General features: G+C 40.1%; 1 protein-coding gene across 1 annotated transcript in view; it reads left to right on the forward strand.

Moving 5' to 3' along the window:
• Positions 1-3,427: 3,427 nt before the first annotated feature.
• Positions 3,428-20,432, forward strand: part of GALNT10 (polypeptide N-acetylgalactosaminyltransferase 10) — an 80,773-nt gene continuing 63,768 nt past the window's right edge. Inside the window, exon 1 of the mRNA XM_061617450.1 lies at positions 3,428-3,845. Within this exon, the coding sequence (XP_061473434.1) occupies positions 3,615-3,845 (231 nt within the window). The 5' untranslated portion in view covers positions 3,428-3,614. The remainder of the gene's footprint in view (positions 3,846-20,432) is intronic.

Here is a 20,432-nt window from a genome sequence, read left to right on the forward strand (position 1 = left end):
GCACCACTGGTAATAATACAGTGATGACAAAGAGGAACACAGTGAGCCCAGAGAGATGAAAAATGTGGGGATCCCTGCCATTAATATGTCAAGGAGCAATGCATTTTAAGGAAGAAATAAAACTGTGACCAACTACAAAGCTTTACAGGGCATACAGATGTAGCTGCTGAAATTTGCACTTAAAATGAATTGTTGTTTTGAATAATTTGACTGGCATTTGATGAATTCAAAATTTGCTGGAAGGTTGCCATCTAGTGGATTATGTGCTGAGTTTAAATTGATATTTCTTCACAGGAGAGTTTAGTGGGAGAGAAAAGATGTGTGGGGTGGCAAAGAAAAAAATGCAACTTTGAATGTAAAAATAGAACATTTTAAATACAATAAAAATTAAAATGTAACAGTAGATATTCCAGTTGCAAGACACTTGTTTATTTAAGGTGCAAACTGAGCAGGATGTGCTTTTGCCACAAGTTCAGCTATTTACCTTAGCATGGCACAGTTGCTCTTGCTTTTCCTGATTATGTAGGTGGTTTGTTCTTAACTTAGGCTACATTCTTAAACACTAGGCAGTAAGCCCTACTGAACATGGTGGGACTTACGTCTGAGTAAGCATGCATGGGATTACACTGTTAAGAAATTAAGAAATGTGATATGGGGAGGGGGAGAGAGAACAGTTATTTGAAATGCCATGTCATGGCCAAGACTTGATTTGTTTATGACACAGTACAATAGTAGGCTGATGAACAAATGCTAGTATTGTGCCAGCTGCTGAGGTTGCAGATGCCAAACAAAGAATTAATGGCATGTGTAAGTGGGGGGAAGTCTAAACAACTTTGTCTTGTGGCACCTGAAAGACTAACAGATGCACTATAGTGTGGTATTTCCGGTTTGTCCAGTTTTTGGTATTTGCTTTCCCCTTCACATAACATGCATTTACTCACTTTAATCATGTCATGGAACAATATTCATTAGTGCCTAACAATTCAGACTGAATATTTCTAGTAATATTAGTAAAATCAGAGATTTCATAAATGCTTTCTGCATCCTTCTAATCCTATGGGGAAATTGTTATTTGCTTTCAGACCACTATGTCACAGCTGCTTCAGTTTATCACACTATTCATTCTTGCAGAGTTGTAAGTGAAACAATAGTTGTTTACATTATTTGGGACTGAAATGTGAAAGCAACTATTTCAAGTGCAGTCTCTAGATTTGTTTCAATACCTTTCAAAATGGAAATCTGAAATACTGAAGTGGCTGTTTATTACTACTGCTGCAAACATATGTTCACTGGAGAACAGTGAGCAATATCCAATGTCAGCCATGCTCAAAGTAGACCCATTGAAATCAATGGACATCCATTAATTTACATTAGTTAATTTACATTGCCCTATTCAGAGTATGACTTAATTGGATCTCACCCAGTATATTTCACTATGAATGCTGGAGACCATAGCCACTCAAGATTTAAAAGTGAAACCAAGGAAAGAACACAGATCTCTATGGGTCAGGAAGAAACCACATGCAAACGTTCCCATCTGTTGCAGAATAACATTCTTCACTGTAAAGTGAAGCTACACATGTTCACAGACTAACAAGCAGTTCTAGATTGTGTATCAGTTCTATGTAAAATTCACTGTAGATGCTAGCCGTAATCTGGAAGTATATAGGACTAAAGTTTCAGCTTTTAAGATGTGCATTTAATATTGTAATACACAAGCAAGGATGCTAGTGCTTAAACTGAAAATTGATTAAGAGAAAAATCAACTCATTTGAAATGTGGTGTTGGAGGAGAGCTTTGAGGATACCATGGACTGTGAAAAAGACAAATAATTGGTTGTTAGAACAAATTAAACCGGAACTGTCACTAGAAGCTAAAATGATGAAACTGAGGTTATCATACTTTGGACACATCATGAGAAGACATGATTCACTAGAAAAGGCAATAATGCTGGGAAAAACAGAAGGGAGTAGAAAAAGAGGAAGGCCAAACAAGAGATGGATTGATTCTATAAAGGAAGCCACAGACCTGAACTTACAAGATCTGAACAGGGAGGTTCATGACAGATGTTCTTGGAGGTCACTGATTCATGGGGTTGTCATAAATCTTAATCTACTTGAAAGCACATGACAACAACAAACCAACATCAAGTTTGTGCTATGAAGCTATTTTGTCTTTGGTTTGGAAGGGGGAAAATAAATTTAAAGACACCAGCTTGTTTTCCATTCCCATTTTATGATATTTAAATTTATTTAGTTTTGGTGGTGAAAAAAAGGCCTTTTTAATTCCCCTGTTATGACTATAATTACTGACGAGCCTATAAAGTCAAAATAAAACGTTCAGCTATTGAATTCTAGCAAGGACAAAATGAATTGGAAAACAAAAACAAAAAACCACTGCAGTTAGCAAACAAAATGTGTATTTACAAGATTAGAAAATAGTTAAATGTACCATTTAACCAAGGAGCTAAAGTGGAAAGGATGAAGATAAATACTCTCAAATCACAAGGAGTTAGCAGCACCTCGGATAATTTTTGCATTGCTTCGCCTGCCACCTACCTACCCACGAGCTACCACTGCCTTAAAACTCTTTTCAATTCCTTTATATCGTCTCCGTCTTCACTTCACTTTTCATATTACAATTCTATGCACACTTAACTGGAAGTAAATCCCATTAAGTTGGGCTTACTTTCGCGTAAACGTGTCTAGGCTCCAGTTTCATAGCCCCCCCCCTTTGTTACATACAAATTGTTAACCTTCTGGATCACTTCCTTTGTCTGTTTACCTAAAACCAAAATGCACAGCGGGGCGCTGATGTTAAAACCGAATAAAGCCGTATCACGTATTAGAGCGCTGAAAGTCTCCCCGCTTTGCTCCTTCTTCCCTAGTAGCGCCGCTGAGCTCACATCATTGCGGGGCTTTAGTTTAGTCATTAATTAAAAACACACACACCACACACACACACACACCACCCTATAATCCGCCTCTTCGAAGGCATTGCTCAAGGCAGTAAAGGGACAAAAATGCTTTGAACCCTTTCAGTTCCCTCATCTTTCGTACCGCCCTCTTTTAACAACATTTGAGCAGTTCCGTCACCTTTTTTTCTCTGCCATTGCAAACATTCCCCTTCCTAACTTGCCTTGTGTACACACACACAGAGCGTTCCCTCGCTGCAAACTTCTTCCCCTTTACATTTAATAATGCGCCATTCTCTAGTCGCTACCCTCAGGCACAGGGGGAAAGAAAAGCAAGCTCAGGCCAATTCACCCTCTTCCTTCCACCCACTCCTTCCACTCACTCCCATTCGCTTCTGGCTCTGTAGCTCCACCAACGGCGATAGGGATAAGAGCCGGGGCTGCCACGCTTTTGTTTTCTCTCCACGGCTGGCACTAGCGGTGGGCGTGGTCTGGCTCGGGGTGTGGGGCGTGGCTTTACGTGAGCCCCCCCGCACTCGCTGTGGGAGTGGTAGTGCCCACTCCTCCGGAGCGGAAGTGCCTGACGGACGGAGTTGTCGTTCTGTTGCCTCGCGCGTCGCTCGAGTGTTGCCGCTGTGCCGTAACTGCCGCGGTCGTCGCCTCAGCCCGTGAGGAAAGTTGGGCTTTGGCGCCTTCTCGGATGCGGCGGAAGCAGAAGCGGCTGCTGCAGGCGGTGGGGCTGGCGCTGGCCGCCCTCGTCTTTCTCCCTAACGTGGGGCTCTGGTCCCTTTACCGGGAGCGACAGCTGGACAGCGGCGGTAGCGATGGAAGAGGAGCGGTTGGCGGCGGCGCGGGAGGAGCCCTCGGGGTGGCGGCAGCAGCTGTGGCGGCACCGCTGTCGGGAGCAGCAGCAGCCCGAGGAGAGGCGCAGGTGAGAGGTGGAGGACACGCGTCTTCTCATACTCCTTCCCAGCTGGGTGTTCTGAGGGAGAGCTGTTGCTGCTTTGAATGTAGCGGGAGACGACCCGTCTGCTGGGATGACGACGACGTTGACAACCACTTGGACTTCTTTCATCTTCGTCCTCAGTTTTTCCTATTTCGTCCCCATTTCTTTAGTCTGGTGACAGAAGAGGAAGCGGTCGCTCTGTGCGGGGTGAAGGGCCGCTGCACTGCATATAGAAGGAAAGGGAACGATTAATAGGGATCCTCCCCCACACACGCATACACACAGCGAGGTCCAGGGCGGTGAACGCTGAATCTTTTAGCAAGAGGAGTGAAGAGTCGTTGACAGTTGGGGAGGGAAGGAGGGAGGGGGGGAGCGCGGAGGAAGGAAGGTTAATTAAGGGCACGAGATCTTACATAGTCTGCAAAAAGGGGGTGGGGATAAGGCAAGTGCCTGGTGTTGGTAAGGTAAACAAAGATGAATATTTGGGTAGAGGATGAAATGAGTTCCACATAGCAAATGTACATGGAAAGAGAGGTGGTTGCGTCTGACCCCTTGAGTGTGGTAAGGGGCTGGTGAGTTCGTCGTCTCTATGCAGTAGTCATTTCCTCCTTTCCTGGTTTAGGTTTGAGGGATCAATGTCCTTTGTAAGACTTGTAGTCATACTGGTGATCTGATTTTGTGGAAAGTAAGACAGAGATTTATACAGGCTTGTTTTTTGGGATGGGGGGAGGAGAATGGGTAGCTTTCCTTTTAAACCAGATTGAATCATAGGGTGGTTTTGCAAGTGGCCAGGAGTCATAGATTACTTGGAATGTGAAATCCTTCTTATTGGCCATCCTTATATTAAAAGCTTCTGGATTTCCCATTTCAATTAACATGTTGTCAGCCTTGTTTTGGCACCCTGTTATTAAGGAGTATGAGAAACTAAGTGGCATGAACTGTCACTGGCAAACTAAGCTTCTTTGTTGTAAGGTTTTCACTGTTTAGGTCACTATAGAGTTAAGAGTGTAAGGTTGCAATCCTATGCATATCTAATGGGAGTAGCAACTAATACTGTAATCCAATACATGTCTGCTCAGAAGTAAGCTCCATTGGGTTCAATGGGACTTACTCCCAGGTGAATGTGTATTGGATTGCTGCCTTAGTCATGCTGATGGAAGTGGACTCTTATGTCACAATAAATATGTTAGTCTTTAATGTGCCACAAGGCTTTGTTTTAACGGGAATAAGTCTTGTTGAAGTCTGTGATTTACTTTTGAGTAAATGCACACTATTCACATTGAGGTGGTTAGTTTTATATTTTATTTCTGTTTTTTCTCACAGATCTCTGCGGGAGGGCTGTAATTTAAGCAGTATATAAATTGTCAAAATGAAGTAAAATAGAGACAGGGCCACAATTAGCCCCTTAAGCTAATAATTGATTTTTCTCTTAAAAATCAATAAATACCTTGATGCTGTATTGTAGAATTATGGTAATTGTATTGTCCTTTGTTTCTTTAGTGATAATAAAAGACACCAGGCCTTTTTGTTCAAGACAAAATGCCATGACACACAAATGTGCAATGACTCCTGAACATAATGAACATTGATTCTTAGCAATATGTACAATGACTGTTGAAAGTTCCTACTGGTATGCCAGTTGTTCCATCTTTATTTAAGAACTCGAGTCCCTGCAGTTGTCATCTCATGCCTGGACTTTGTTTGTTGCGCTTTCACGTTTAATTTTCCTCACTACTCTTCAAGTCTTAAGAAATAATAGTCGTAAGAATGCCTAATTGGTTTTAATATTGGATGTAGTTTAATTTCATTTTAATGTAGATTCTGTATGTTTTAACTATATGTGCTTTTATCTGGAAGCCGCCACGAGTTCCAGTATTGGAAGGATGGCGGGATATTAATAAAGAATAACTAACTAACTAACTAACTAACTAACTAGGATTATATATATACATTAACCGCACAGGCCTTATCCACAGTCCTAACAAACTTTGTTTGTGCACACACTAGGAGAGGGTCTGTGTTTGGGAAATTTTATTTAATAAATTAATATTTATTTATTTAGATTTGTGTTTGGCAGAGTGGACAGGTCAGTCTTTTAAAAAAGTATTTAAACACAGTTAGTAGTGGTTAGACTCAGTGTTGGACTATGACCCAGGAGACCAGGGTTTGAATCCCCACATAGCCGTGAAGCTTACTGGGTGACCTTGGGCCAGTCACTGCTTCTCAGCCTCAGAGGAAGGCCATGGTAACCCCCCTCTGAATACCACTTACCATTAAAACCCTGTTCATAGTGTCGCCATAAATCAGAATCTACTTGAAAGCAGGTCATTTCCATTTTCCATGGGAAGAACTATAATTATTATAATTATTATTATTATTATTATTTCAATTTATATACCGCCCTTAGCAGAATAGCTCTCAGGGCGGTGAACAAACAAGATAAAATACAATATATCATAGTAAAAAATCACAAAAACATGTACAAACAAACAACAGAAAGCACAACAAAAACGAAATACAACACAAATTAAGAAGGATACATGTTAAAAGTAGAAAGATTAAGAAAATTAAAAGATTAAAATGCCTGGGAGCATAAAAAGGTCTTTACCTGGCGCCGGAAAGATAGAAGTGTAGGCGCCAGGCGTACCTCTTCGGGGAGGCTGTTCCACAACTCAGGGGCCACCACAGAAAAGGCCCTAGATCTAGTAACCACCCTCCGGGCTTCCTGATGAGCTGGTACCCGGAGGAGGGCCTTAGATTCTGAACGAAGTGAACGGGTAGGTTCATAGCGAGATAATAATAAACTAGATATGTTTAGGAGAGAAAAATAATAGAGAGGATATATTTTTGGGTTTATAGAAAAAGGGAAATGTACTAGAGGTTCAGGGAGAAAAAACATCCCCTCATTTATTCATTTATGTTGAACTTCATTTCAGGTGTCCACTACTATACCCTAGATTGGAATTGAGGGGACAGATGGGTGCTTTGACAAAGTGTAGCCTTCTTCTGTGCTTGCAATTGGGACCAATTTCTTAGTTACTCTGAGAGGGAACAACTTATTGTTTGGAAAAACACTTAAGTAAAATTGTAATGAAAACTATAAAACATCAGAGTTTAAAGAAGTCATATCAGTAACTTAAACTGCAAATTAATCAAACATTTTATTTGGGATACAGTTTAGACTTTGTGTGAGAACAAATTAGTAGAGGATAAATGATCCATCAATTTATTATCTTCATGGGTGACAAATGTAACCTATCAGAGAGAGAGAGAGATGTTAAGAGAGATCAATGTAAATAAACTAAACACTTAACATATTTGTCTATTTGGGTAAATGAGAAACAAGTAGTGAAGAATGGCTGTGTTCACATGTATTCCTAAACCATTATTTAGTGGCATAAGGACAAGCCTTGGGTTCCTGCACTCTTCCTTTCTCTAGCATGGTTGTGAGGAGTACAGTAGCTTTTGCTTCTGTTTTAGACTAAGCACAGCTTGTCATAATAGCTTGTTCTTGTAATGCATGAATGTATCCAATGTATTGATTTAACTTAAATTGTAGAGATATCAGTGCTGTGAGATATAAGTGGCTTTGCAAATGCTATTTAACATGGTTCGTAACTATCTGTCCTAAAACTTTTCCATAATTGATACCCGTTTTGGATCCTTATTTATAAGCTGAATCTGTTGTAGTGTACCTGTCATAGCTCTTTGATTCAGCAGTGGAATACAAACCAAGAGAGTGAAACTTCCATTTATTTGCTTACCAAAAGTACTATAAAATTTAGCGCTCCTCCATTGCAGTATTAGTTTATTACAGAATGATGTAACAAAACTGAGCACAGTTAGATCATGAAACTTATAATTAATAATGTGTTTTCATCTTTCTCCTCATTAGGCAAACATTTGTTAATTACTCCTGCAAAGCTGTGATTAATTTTCTAAGCCTTTCCTTACACTGTTAGCTAGCATGCCATTAAAAAGAATCTAACCATGCAGATCTACAAATACCAAAAATATAGATTTGCAGCTCACTGCAATGCAAGCCTCTTAGAGCTAAACAGTGCACAGGAATTACATTAATGTTGTTGTCATTATTATTATAACACTTGGTGATGGAGAATGCAAACTGAGTCCTCGCTAATATCCCTAAACCAGTTTTTGCCTTCTACTCTTCTGGATGTGTTAACACTTCTTAAAGCATTGTCTGTTATAAAGTTAAGCAGTATCCTCCTGTTTGTATGTTTGGCAAGTATGCAAAGAAATCATCTGCCACTCACTAATCTCATATATGGTGTTTGTGCTGTAGGCACTCAGGACAAATTAGGATGTTCAAGTACTGTAAGCAATACCAGTGTGTCATCTGCTGACTGTCATTCATCTGAATCTTTGAACTGTTTAAATCCAGCCGGAAGATGTTTGTATTTTCTATTATATGGTCCATATCATAAACTCTTGAAAATTGTCACTAGAAGTCTTATTTTTGTCATTGGGTGAAGAAAGGCAACTGGTTGTGTGGTGTTGAGTAAAATGTGATGACTGGACCTAGAACTATACCCTAGAAACAAATATTTGAGAACTTGATGTTTTTTCTAAAATATTGCTAATTTCAGACAAAGCCCACGACTTTCTTTTACTAGGGTGAACTAGAAAATACTTATTTAAATCATCAGCTTCCTTATTTTGTAACTGCACATTTGATAAACACAAGTGCATCCTGTTACCAATAAAATTCTAGTTTACAACTAGCTTGTCTCTGTACTACAGATGAGAGTAAAATCCAAGCCTTAGGTCATGCTTTCAGATCCTTACGTATGATAGTATTTATGTATAGAGACAAGAAGGTCAATTGTAGCTTTGTTTCTCTGTGTACACATGAGAACGCTGACCAAGATCACCTCCTTGAAGACTTAAGTGGCAGAACTTTCCATAATCAAGGGGGTGTTGCAATAAGTGTTTTCTGTAAAATGAAAAGTAATTTTATTTACTATTTTTAAGTAGTCCGTGCTTTTGACCATATCTTGATTTCAAAGCAGCTTACAAAAATATAAACATACAATACACAAAATTTAAAACATAAATTAGAACATAAGAGAATAAACATCAGAACAGCATTCATGGTGCAAAGGCCTCGTGAAATAAAACCATTTTAACCTAATATATATATTTGGTAGATAGGATTGATCCCCATGTCAGCACTGGGCCAACGCATGGCAAGATCCCCACAGTTTTTAATAGAGTTCTGTATCCCCTGGCAGTATACACAAAGGCAGCACACTAGGACAGTCCAGGGAAAGGAAAATCTGGGTATGTTTCACAGTTATTTATTTAAATGAATTTATTAGCTGCTATTCAAAATACAATATTTTCCCATGACAGCTTACAGCATTTAAAACAATTTAAATCTTATATCTCAGCAGAGGAAGTTTCATAGCTGTGGAGCCACTGCAGAAAAGGTCCTGTCCCTTGTACCTGCTAGCCTGACCTCACTGCATGGTGGGCATACAAGCAAGGTTTCTTAACTGATCCAAACTTCTGGCAGGTTCACATATTTCTATCCAGCCCTCTCTGTTCAGACAAGTTAACTTAAGCGTTCTGCAAAACCTGTTTAGCACTATGTGTCTATGACAGAGGCAAAAACAAATGTAGTTGTGTTGAGTCTTAATAAAATCTCTCTGCTTGTGGTCACAGTAGTCATCTTAAGTCACTGATTTTTATCCACTCTGCTTTTTCATAGTTTACTCAAGATTTTGTTCTTTGAGGAAGGTGAGTATTGCTAGATAAAATTTATGCAGGACCGCAATGAAATTGACAATGTAACTGCACTATGCCCTAGAGTATAAAACATTTCTGAAAGTAATACCATATTTTGACACCAAATTGTTAGCATATGCCTTTTCATTTAGGCTGCAAAACAATTTAGAACTTCTATGAGTGGAGCTTCATCAAGAAATGTATATGATAAAGAAGGCTTTTGTCACAATAAATCAATTAGGCTGTAATCTAAATTCTTGTTGAGGAGTGGTGGGACTTAGGGAGTGGTGGAGCCGACACTGCATATGTAGTCCTCCCACTCATAATGGTTGAGATGGGAGATGGGGGCAGGCAAATTGTTGAGCCTGATGCTGTCAGATGATGGCAGTGGGGCTGGCTCATGATACAGTAGATCCCAGACTGACTAGGCCCCTCCTCTCCCCCAGAACACATTTCAAGGCTTTTCACAGACTACCGCTAGCAGGGATCCCACCAGCAGCACTTTATTTTTAATTAATTTATTTAATAATATTTTTATACTGCTTACCATTAGAAGAACTCTCAAAGGACATTTGGTAGGTAGAAAGGGAAGTTTGTGCTGAGTGGAGCCAGTAGAGCTAAATGGAGCCATACCTGTACCCAATCCAAATTCCTCTAGTTGGCTCAAAGGGGGTTTGGATTGCAGCCTGAGTCTCTGAGGAGTCTGTTTGTTTTTACTACGGACTTCCTGAAACATAATTGCATTAATATAAAATATTCTTGCTGATCCTTCTTTAAAATCTTCAGCCTGCCACATGGAGCTGTGTGTCACTGGGTGGGTTAAACAATGAGTGGCATCCAGAGCTGCTATTCTGCTAGCGCAGCAGACTTCAACTTGTGCAATGGAACTTATTCCTCTTCTCCTCTCCCATGCACTCTCAAAATGTGGTCCAGAGAGTTGGAGGACCCTTCAGAGCAGATTTTGAGGATGTGAGGAAGAGGAAGTGTCACTGTGTGAGTGGAACTCCACATGCACGGTGTTGGTTACAACCCAGTGGTCCTAGCTGTCTATTTGCTTAGCTACATGCTGTCAACAAGTTGATAACTCAAGTCCTGTGTACTAGAGGGTTAAATTTGAATGTGTTCATTTGAGCTTGTGTATGTGTTTGAATTGCTTTTCACAGTGTTCGTTAGATGTAATATACAGACCTGAGATTCTTGCCTCTAGTGAATCACCTAGAGCTACTGCTTAGTTTGCAGCTAGCTTTTTAGAGAAAATATGTGAGTTAATCCTTGATTGCAGAAAATGTGAAGAAGTTCTTTGTACTCTTATGTTACAGTCTTGTTCCTTCTAAACTTTTCCTTCAATTTTTTAACTGTCAAGTCACACATAAGAAACCGGTAGTTCTTTCCCTACCAGTAGACTTTTAGTGTTTCACATAAAGGTAACTGAAGCTAACTGGCATTTTATGTTTGATAAGAAATGTTGACTGTCTACTTCAACAGTAATGTATATGAATTCAGTGGGAAGTCTGAAATTATTGTATTGCATTTGTCACATGTGTATTGACAGCAGGATGCACATGCAGTATCCTGTATGTGTCCTGCCCAAACCCACTGAAGTCAGACATGAACACAGAAGTGTGCTTTTCTTTAGCAGCTTTAATAGAAAGTTTCAGTTCAGAATCCTTCATGAATCAGCTTACAGGTTACACAGGATTCAGCATCGCTACTAGGAATAACAAGGCACACCTACACTGCACTAAGATGTTGTTGCAGCAGCTAGACACACCTCTTTACTGACCTTAAGTAAGGATGGGCAGACACCCTACTTGTGTGGACTGAGTGTCACTGTGGAGACTGTGCGTGCAGATGAGTGCTCCTCCTCAGAGGGACAGTGAGGGCTCGTTGAAATTGCTAGTGCCACAGCCTATGAGTCTGAGGCGACAGCAGCTGGACTGCCTCAGCAAGGTCCCCCCCAATAGGAGGAGGGGGCTGCATGGTGGCAATGGTAGAGCAGGTGAAAGGTAGGCAGTGAGGCATCTTCCTGACAGGGTCGGGCTTCCTTGCTGGTAACTGGATCTATAGGGGCAGAGCTGTTATTGGCTACAGTGTGGGAACTCTCAGACTACATTGCGCCTGTAGACACATCACTGGTGCCTTCTTCCCAGTCAAAGTCAGATGATGACTCCTGATCCTCACCACCCCATGCTCTTTCCATGGGGCTCATGACAGTATGCAAGTGATATTGTAGGAAATGTTATGGGTATAGAGGCCCTAACTGATTTATATTTATAATCTTTATTTATGAACAGTGCAGCAAAGCTGTATAAACCTTTTTTATCCCTCTATTAAGGATTGATCATTGAAGTTTATTTTCAGTATTTCATGACAGACAAAAGAAAGTACTACTTCCTACAACTAATCATTAACTTCTACTACTGCAAGATGTCAAGAAGATGCTGAACGGCTGCTATTAATTAAATGAGCATCCATATACAAAATAATTTTATTTTTAAATATCACATGCTAACAAAGAATGGCCATCAACCTTGTGCCTTGCTCATGATCTTCCAGAAGCATCTTGCTGCTCTTAGTTGGAAATAGAATACTTGGTAGTTCTTATTTTCTTTATCTTTGTGTTCAGTCTCTTTTTTGCTTTATAGCAATATGTATAATACACTGTGATCAATTGTTTCCTGTGGATATAGTGATTGTAATGTAGTATGCTTTACACTGTAAACCAAAATTATTTATTTATTTATTTTGAAGATGTTTGTCCTGCCTTATCATAAACATACTTATAAACATTCTCAAGGAACTCACATAGTCAAATAACTGCAGTTAAAATACACTCCCTGCAAAGTAGACCCATAAAATAGCCAAGAATAGGTTAAAATAAACCCTAAAACTACAATCAGCAGCAATAAAGTAACTCAAACATTAAGAACTAAATGGGGCAAGGAATAAAAGGAAAATGGTGGTTGGAGTCTACTACCGACCACCCAATCAAAGAGAAGATGAAGATGAAACTTTTGCAAAGCAAATTGCCAGTGTTTTGAGAAGGCATGATGTAGTAGTAATGGGGGACTTCAATTATCCTGATATCTGTTGGAAGACAAATTCTGCCAAAAACAGCCCATCTAAGAAATTCCTGACTTATGCTGGAGATAACTTTCTCCTACAGAAAGTGGAGGAGGCAACTAGAGGATTGGCTATCCTTGACTTGATTCTAACCAACAGAGATGACTTGATGAATGAAGTGGCAGTTACGGTAACTCTGGGAGAAAGTGACCATGCTACACTAGAGTTCTTGTTTTTGAAGGAAGCAAAAGCTGAGTGTAGCCAACTTCAAGAAAGCCAATTTTAACAATAGTAACTAAGGTTCCATGGCAAGCAACCCTCATGAGAAAAGGAGTCCAAGATGGCTGGAAGTTTCTAAAAGAGGAAATTCTAAAGGCACAATGGCAAACAATTCCATCAAGGAAAAAAGAGGGAAGACAGCAGAAGGAGCCAGTGTGGCTTCACAGAAAGTTTAGAGATGACCTGAAAACAAAAAAGGACACATACAGGAAGTGGAAAGAAGGCCAGGCCACAAAGGAGGAATACAGTCAGGTACCATGGAATTGCGGGGATGGTGTCAGGAAGGCTAAAGCTGAGAATGAGCTGAAGTTAGCAAGGCATGCCAAAAGCAATGAAAAAGCTTTCTTCAGGTACATCCATAGTAAAAGCCAGAGAAAAGAAATGGTCGTACAGCTACTCAATGAGGATGGCAAAATGTTAACAAATGACAAAGAAAAGGCAGAAGTGCTCAATTCCTACTTTGGCTCAGTCTTCTCCCAAAAGAGGATCTTTGAGCCTCCTGGGAAACATGAAGTTGAAGGGGCAGGATTGGAGCTTGAGATTGATAGACAAATGGTCGAGGAACACCTAATCACTTTGAATGAGTTCAGATCTGCCCAATGGACTGCATCCTAGAGTATTGAAGGAACTGGCTGAAGAACTCTCGGAACCACTGTCTATTATCTTTGTGAAATCATGGCAGATGGGTGAAGTGCTGGATGATAGGAGGAGAGCTAATGTTGTCTCTATCTTCAAATAGGGCAAAGTGGAAGAACCTGGGAACTATAGACCAGTCATTCTGATATCGATCCCTGGGAAAATTATGGAGCAGATTATAAAGCACTGTAAGCACCTTGAAAACAATGCAGTGATTACTAGAAGCCAACATGGATTTATCAAGAACAAATCCTACCAAACTAATCTTGTCTCGTTTTTTGATCGGGTAACCTCCCTGGTAGACTGTGGGACTGCTTGGACATACTATATCTCGACTTCAGCAAAGTTATTGACAAAGTGCCCCATGACATTCTGATTAGCAAGCTAGCTAAGGTAGAAGGAACAGCTATCAGGTGGATCCACAACTGTCTACATAATCATACTCAAAGAGTGCTTATCAACAGTTCCTTCTCAAAGTGGGTGGAAGTAATGAGCGGGATACCACAGGGCTCAGTCCTGGGCCCAGTGCTCTTCAACATTTTTATTAATGACTTGGATGAGGAGGTGCAGGGAATGCTTATCAAATTTGCAGGTGATACAAAATTGGAAGGGACAGTTAATACCTTGGAAGACGAACAAAATTCAAAGTGATCTTGATAGACTGGAGCATTGGGCTGAAAACAATAAAATGAAATTTAACAGGGATAAGTGCAAAGTTCTACACCTAGGAAAAAGAAACCAAATGCACAGTTAGAAGATGGGGGATACTTGGCTCAGCAGTACTACATGCAAGAAGGATCTTGGGATTGTTGTTGATCACAAGCTGAACATGAGCCAACAGTGATGTGAAAAGGCAAATGCTATTTTAGGCTACATTAACAGAAATATAGTTTCCAAATCACGTGAAGTATTGGTTCCCCTCTATTCAGCAGTGGTTAGGCCTCATCTTGAGTACTGTATCCAGTTCTGGACACCACACTTTAAGAAGGATGGAGACAAACTGGAACAGGTTCAGAGGGGGCAACAAGGGTGATCAGGGGTTTGGAAACAAAGCCCTATGAGGAAAGAGGGGACAAAGGAAGGGGGAGGTGAGGGCAGGTTTGATCATTTGCATGCTTATAGAGTTCAGTGGTATTTACTTCTATGCAATCCTGCTTAAGATAGGAAAAAACTGACCATGGGGAGGAAGGGGAAGGAAGGTATTGGATGGGAATGGTGAGGGAGGGGCAAAGGAAGGGGGAGGGAAGGGGCAAGAGGGAGGGTATAGAAGGGAGGATGGGCAGAGCTTGGAAAAGTTCCTTTTTTGAACTACAACTCCCATCAGCCCCAGCCAGCATGGCCACTGGATTGGGCTGATGGGAGTTGTAGTTCAAAAAAGTAACTTTTCCAAGCTCTGAGGATGGGTTTGATCGTTTGCATACTTTTTGAGTTGAATGGGATTTATTTCTGTGCAATCATGTTTGAAAATGGAAATGGACTGCCTTCAAGTCGATCCCAACTTATGGCGACCCTATGAATAGGGTTTTCATGGTAAACTATTCAGAGGTGGTTTTACCATTGCCTTCCTCTGAGGCTGAGAGGCGGTGACTGGCCCAAGGTCACCCAGGGAGCTTCATGGCTGTGTGGGGATTTGAACCCTGGTCTCCCAGGTCATAGTCCAACACTGACTTGAGGGAGGGGAGGGGGAGGAGATTGGGTGGGTGGGCACTGGGCAGAAGGGAAGCCCCTTTCCAAAAGGAAAACATTGTGAACTATCATTCTTTTTCAGGCTTTCCCACACCTTTTTATTCTACAGCAGGCACATGTAGCCTCCCACCCAAATTTAAACCAAAGCTTTCCCTGGCCACATCCACACCAGGCCTTTATTTCACTTTGGACAGTCATGCTTCTCTCAAAGAATCCTGGGAAGTGTAGTTAGTGAAGGGTGCTGAGAGTTGCTAGGAGACACCCTGTTCCCCTCACAGACCTTCAATCAGAGTGGCTGACAGTTAAACCAGTCTAGCCACTGGAGCTCTCTCAGTGGAACAGGAGTCTCCTCTCAACACCCTTCACAAACTTCACTTCCCAGGATTCTCTGAGGGAAGCCATGACTGTCTCAAGTGAAATCAAAGTCTGGTGTGGCCCCCTGATTAGGCAAGGCCAGGAGCTGTGAGTTTGGCTTTTAGAATTCTGATAGTTGGTTCTTACTTACTGAGCATGCCCCACATTATCATAGGGTTCCAGCCAAAATCTCTTAAGTTAATTAAAAATCAGCCAGGCATTTTTTTAACTTTTAAACTGCAGAAGATGAAGGTCAGAGTATGGGGCAAGGTCAGTATTAGGATTACAGGTACTCTGTGAATATGCCTGATTTTTAATGAATTTCAACAGATTATGAAAACTCTTAGAGAAAAAAGTCCAAAAAGGCTCTGGGTTTTTTTCTCTCTTTTTAGACTTTGAACTCTCTATTCTCTCTGACTGTTTTGTGTATTGCCATGAAAATTGAGAGTGTTGTTAAGCATTTCTGAGTTCAGAACTATAAGTTTTGTAAGGTTTTGTTTTGAAATGAGCTTATGGGAAGCATCAGAATGGCATGGGGGGTATTTTCCATATAACATTGCGGAATGTGAAAAACCCACGCTGGCTATAGTATACAGCTACTCTCGTGGCTGTATAATATGCGTGAGTCCTGTGTTTGGTTGTGACACTGGTGTAACGCTTAAATGTTCTGTAGTTAAATGTTGCATCTGAATAAACTAGGACTGAGAACCTGTGGGCTTCCAGATGTTATTGGACTCTCAGCTCGCATCACCTACAACCACTATGGCCAATGATCAGTGATGATGGGAGTTGTAGTCCAAAATCATCTGGAGTTTCATATATTCGCCACCCCTGAACTGAACCATAGGTAAGAATTTATAGCAAACAAAAGCTCTTTTCAGGTGTTCGGACACACATGAATAAAATTGTGAGAGATTAAGTGAGAAAGTGTATAAATACAGGGATACCTTTTTTTAAAAAATGAGAAAAATAACAAAACAGGATATAGTTATGTGCCCATTTTTGGCGTTATTAAACATTTGGTAGGAAGAAAAGGAGGCAGGGGTTACAAAGGCCTTTGATTAGCTTCATGATGGCAGATGCCAGGATGGGGATTGCAAAGAATTGGAAGCAGGCTGATAATTTAACAATGGAAAACTGGACCATCCACTGCTCACATATTACAGTTACCAAGAAACTGACTTTCAAATTATGATTAGCTATGGGACAATTGTCAGCATTGGACATCTCTGTGGTTTGGGAAATGTTTGTAATTCATATTAGAGAGCACAGACCTACAACAGTAATGGAAAGGGCATTCCTCGGGCTCTGGGAAAGGGACTACAATGGGAGACGGAATTGTGAAACTGGAAAATCCTTCCTCCCACATTTGATTTGCAGGAATTGTTGATGCTGTATATATTTTTTTGTATTGACTATATTGATATACAGTATGTAATGCCATCCTATTGTTTTATATATATATATATATATATATATATATATATACACACACACACACACAATACATACATATATACACACACACGTAATTGTGATTAACAAAACAGAGATTTTTATTGTATTATCAAAACTTTTCAGCTTCTGCCTTCATCAGCTGCTAACATACAAATGCTGTTTACCAGGGTGGCAATTATAGAGCTTTGAGGATGGAATGCTCAGAGGGGCTTCATTTGCAGAAGCTAAGTAGTGCTGGTACTGTCCTCCAGGTTAAGGCCATGTGATGCCAATTTGTCCAGAGAGTATATCCAAAAGTTCTCTCTTTTAGTCAACGCTGCTGGAACTGTTGGCATCTCTGTAGCTGTTATAGAAAAGTCCAACAGGCCGTGACCCTCAATGTTAAAATGTTTTGCAACTGGTTGCTCCACTTTTTTTTGTCAAGATTGCTGATTTGTGGTTTTTGAAGCATGTGCGTAGTTCATTTGTAGTTTTTCCAACATATTGGATGAGACATCCTGTTTTTTTGCATTCAGTGACATAAATTATATTGCAGGGCCTGCAGGTGATGTTCTATTTGATGTAATATATTCTGCCCATTCTAGTGCTTTTGGAAGTAGCTGTCTCCATGAGGGTACACAATCGAAAATATGTGGAAGATATCCTCTCAGAAGAATGTGTTCTTTAAGTTTGCCAATCCTTCTTGGTATTTATCTTCATTGTTGCAAATATGTTTCATTCTCAGAGCTAAGCTATAGACAGTGTTTTTTGTTATATGGATAGGATGGCAGGATTTCCAGTTTAGATAGTTGTGGGCATCAGTGGGTTTGCTGTAGGGATCAGTGGCAATTTTGTTGTTTTCAGTGGTGAAGACATCAAGAAAAGGGATGTGTGGATTATCATTTCTACTGTTAAATGTACATTTAACAGGTGGATGGATAGAGTTGATGTAATGCTTAAATTATTCTAAGCTCCCTTTACCATTTGTATATATTCTTTAAAAAGATGGCCCAGCCCCTTTTTTGCATACCTGTTGGTCAACTTTGCCATCCTCTATACATTGGAGAGGCAATGTTTACAGCAGGGAGCCTGTGCTACTCATTTAGGCTGCCCATATGATTTAGAACCTTGTGTGACCAGGGTTCTTAATCACACAGGGGGCCTAAAAGAATAGAACAGACTCCTTGCAATGGATGTTGTTCATCCAATGTGTGGAACACAAAGCCTAGTGATGGAAACACAAAGTAGGGGGTTGGGCCAGTGAATGCATCCCCACTCTCTCTCTAATTATATGTATTCAGTGAATGCCTGAACAGGGCTAAAAGTGTGAAACTGAAGTGGGTTTGCAAGCCATAGTTTTCCTAAGCCATGGTTAATGGTTAGAGTTAGACCAGGCAAACCACTTGCAAGGTGATAAGCACTCACTGGTATTCATGAAGGAATAGACAGTGCTAAGTATTTGGATTCTTTCCTCTCAGCTTAAAACTTCCAAAATACAGCTATTTTTCATGAGTAACTAATCTTTACAGATATATAGGGCTTACTTTGATGCTTCTAAAGAAGCTACTTATTTTTGTGAAAATTCTATGTTTCTCCAAGAGTTAAAATTGCAACAAAAAATAAGATGTAAATAAACAGTGGTCACTGATTCAATACAAATTAACGAAATATTACTGCACCAATATATGCAGTATTATTTATTTATTTATTTGCTTTCCTCGCAAAAATGCCCAAAAACTATCAGGCTGGTGTCATTGGGGGGTATCTTTCAACTAATGAGATGCAGTGTACAAATTTTTAACAGAAGTTGTCAGCCTTAATCTGTCCCTTTGTTCAACATTTGTGTATTATAAAAAATCCCATCTTCTTAAAAGTGTCCATTCTGATATTTTATCAGACCAGAAATAAAATACTGCTTTTTACTATTTCTTTGTGACATATATTGCTGTTACTTTATTGTTGATTCTGTTAGACACTCAAACATATTTGCTGAAAAGTTTGAGATTCCACATTTGTAGCATTATTCAGCCAGGTTTTTATATAGAACACAGTTGTATTATATCAGCATTCATTGCTGGAACCAGGCATTCCAAATAGCAACTAAGCAAAAGAGTCCATTTTTGTGTATTTTTAGTTGTTGAATGTTACTAGATTCCTTTAATAATATATTAAGTAAAGCTTGGTAGGCAGCAAAAAAGGTTGATTACAGCAATCAGTCTAAATCCATTTTTAGCATTTTTAATATTTCTTTTCACTCAAACTGCATTTTCATTAAAACAAGGGGTGAAAACAATTAGGGAAAGATCCAACGTTTTAGATGAAATGCACTTTACTCAGATGCATGGGCTTGTTACAGGAGACAACTATGAAGCCCTATGCTAACACATATGCTAAAACCCTGTGCTAATGGATTGTTAAGCAGAAAGCAAAGCCAAAATCACATTGATATGTAATGCTCTTAGACATCACTGTTAAAGCTCTTTATGAAATGATTGTCTGAATCAGTTTCTCTTGGCAATCCAGAATAGCTTGTGTTTTAGGCCTATATAAACTGTGTGCCTCAATTGAAAAATTGATTCCTGTCCTAATTAATTTCAGTTGTTTTCTCATTTAGCAATGTAATATGGTAATACATTACCATGTTTGCATAGTTGATACTGTACTTTTACTGTGCATATACATGCACTTGCACAAAAAGTGTGGGGGTTATATGCACCCATATAGATCATTTGGATGGATAAAGCAACAGCCATATTGAAAAGATACAAAGTACAGTAGATTAGGGCGCAAACACATGTATAAGGGAGTAAGTCCCACCAAACATAGTATGACTGATTTCTGAGTAAACATACATAGGATTGCACTTTTAATGGCAACGCCATCAGCACACAAAGATGGAAATTACATAGTTCAGAACTGTTCAATATTCTACTTGATTGGACACCAAAAAGAAAATATGGTGGGTCATTTATTTCAGTCCTATTATGAAGCCACTGGGGAAGATGGCGGTGTAGGAGGATGTTGCATTTAGAGCTCAGCCGCCTTTATAATTTTAACATCTTTTGTAATACTTTTAACATCTTTTAAACATCTTTATGGTGGTTTGGAGGGAATGTTTTGGCTGACCACCCTTTTTGCCCTCTTGTAACTGGTGAGGAGGATAAGGAGGTACCAGGAATAAGAACGCCAACTGTAAGAACACAGACAGAGACGAGTGTGACTTACCATCTGGAGCCGGGCCGAGTCGATGCTGTGGGGTCCGGTGGAAAGATATTTGGGACGGATGCCCCTCTCTGCTGTTGTTGCTCCTGGCCGCTTCCTGTTGTGGCCTGCGCTCTCCGCTGCGGCCTGGACCTTTCCTGCAGC

Source organism: Rhineura floridana, chromosome 3 (assembly GCF_030035675.1).
Source record: "Rhineura floridana isolate rRhiFlo1 chromosome 3, rRhiFlo1.hap2, whole genome shotgun sequence".
In the NCBI taxonomy this organism is placed as follows: Eukaryota; Metazoa; Chordata; class Lepidosauria; order Squamata; family Rhineuridae; genus Rhineura; species Rhineura floridana.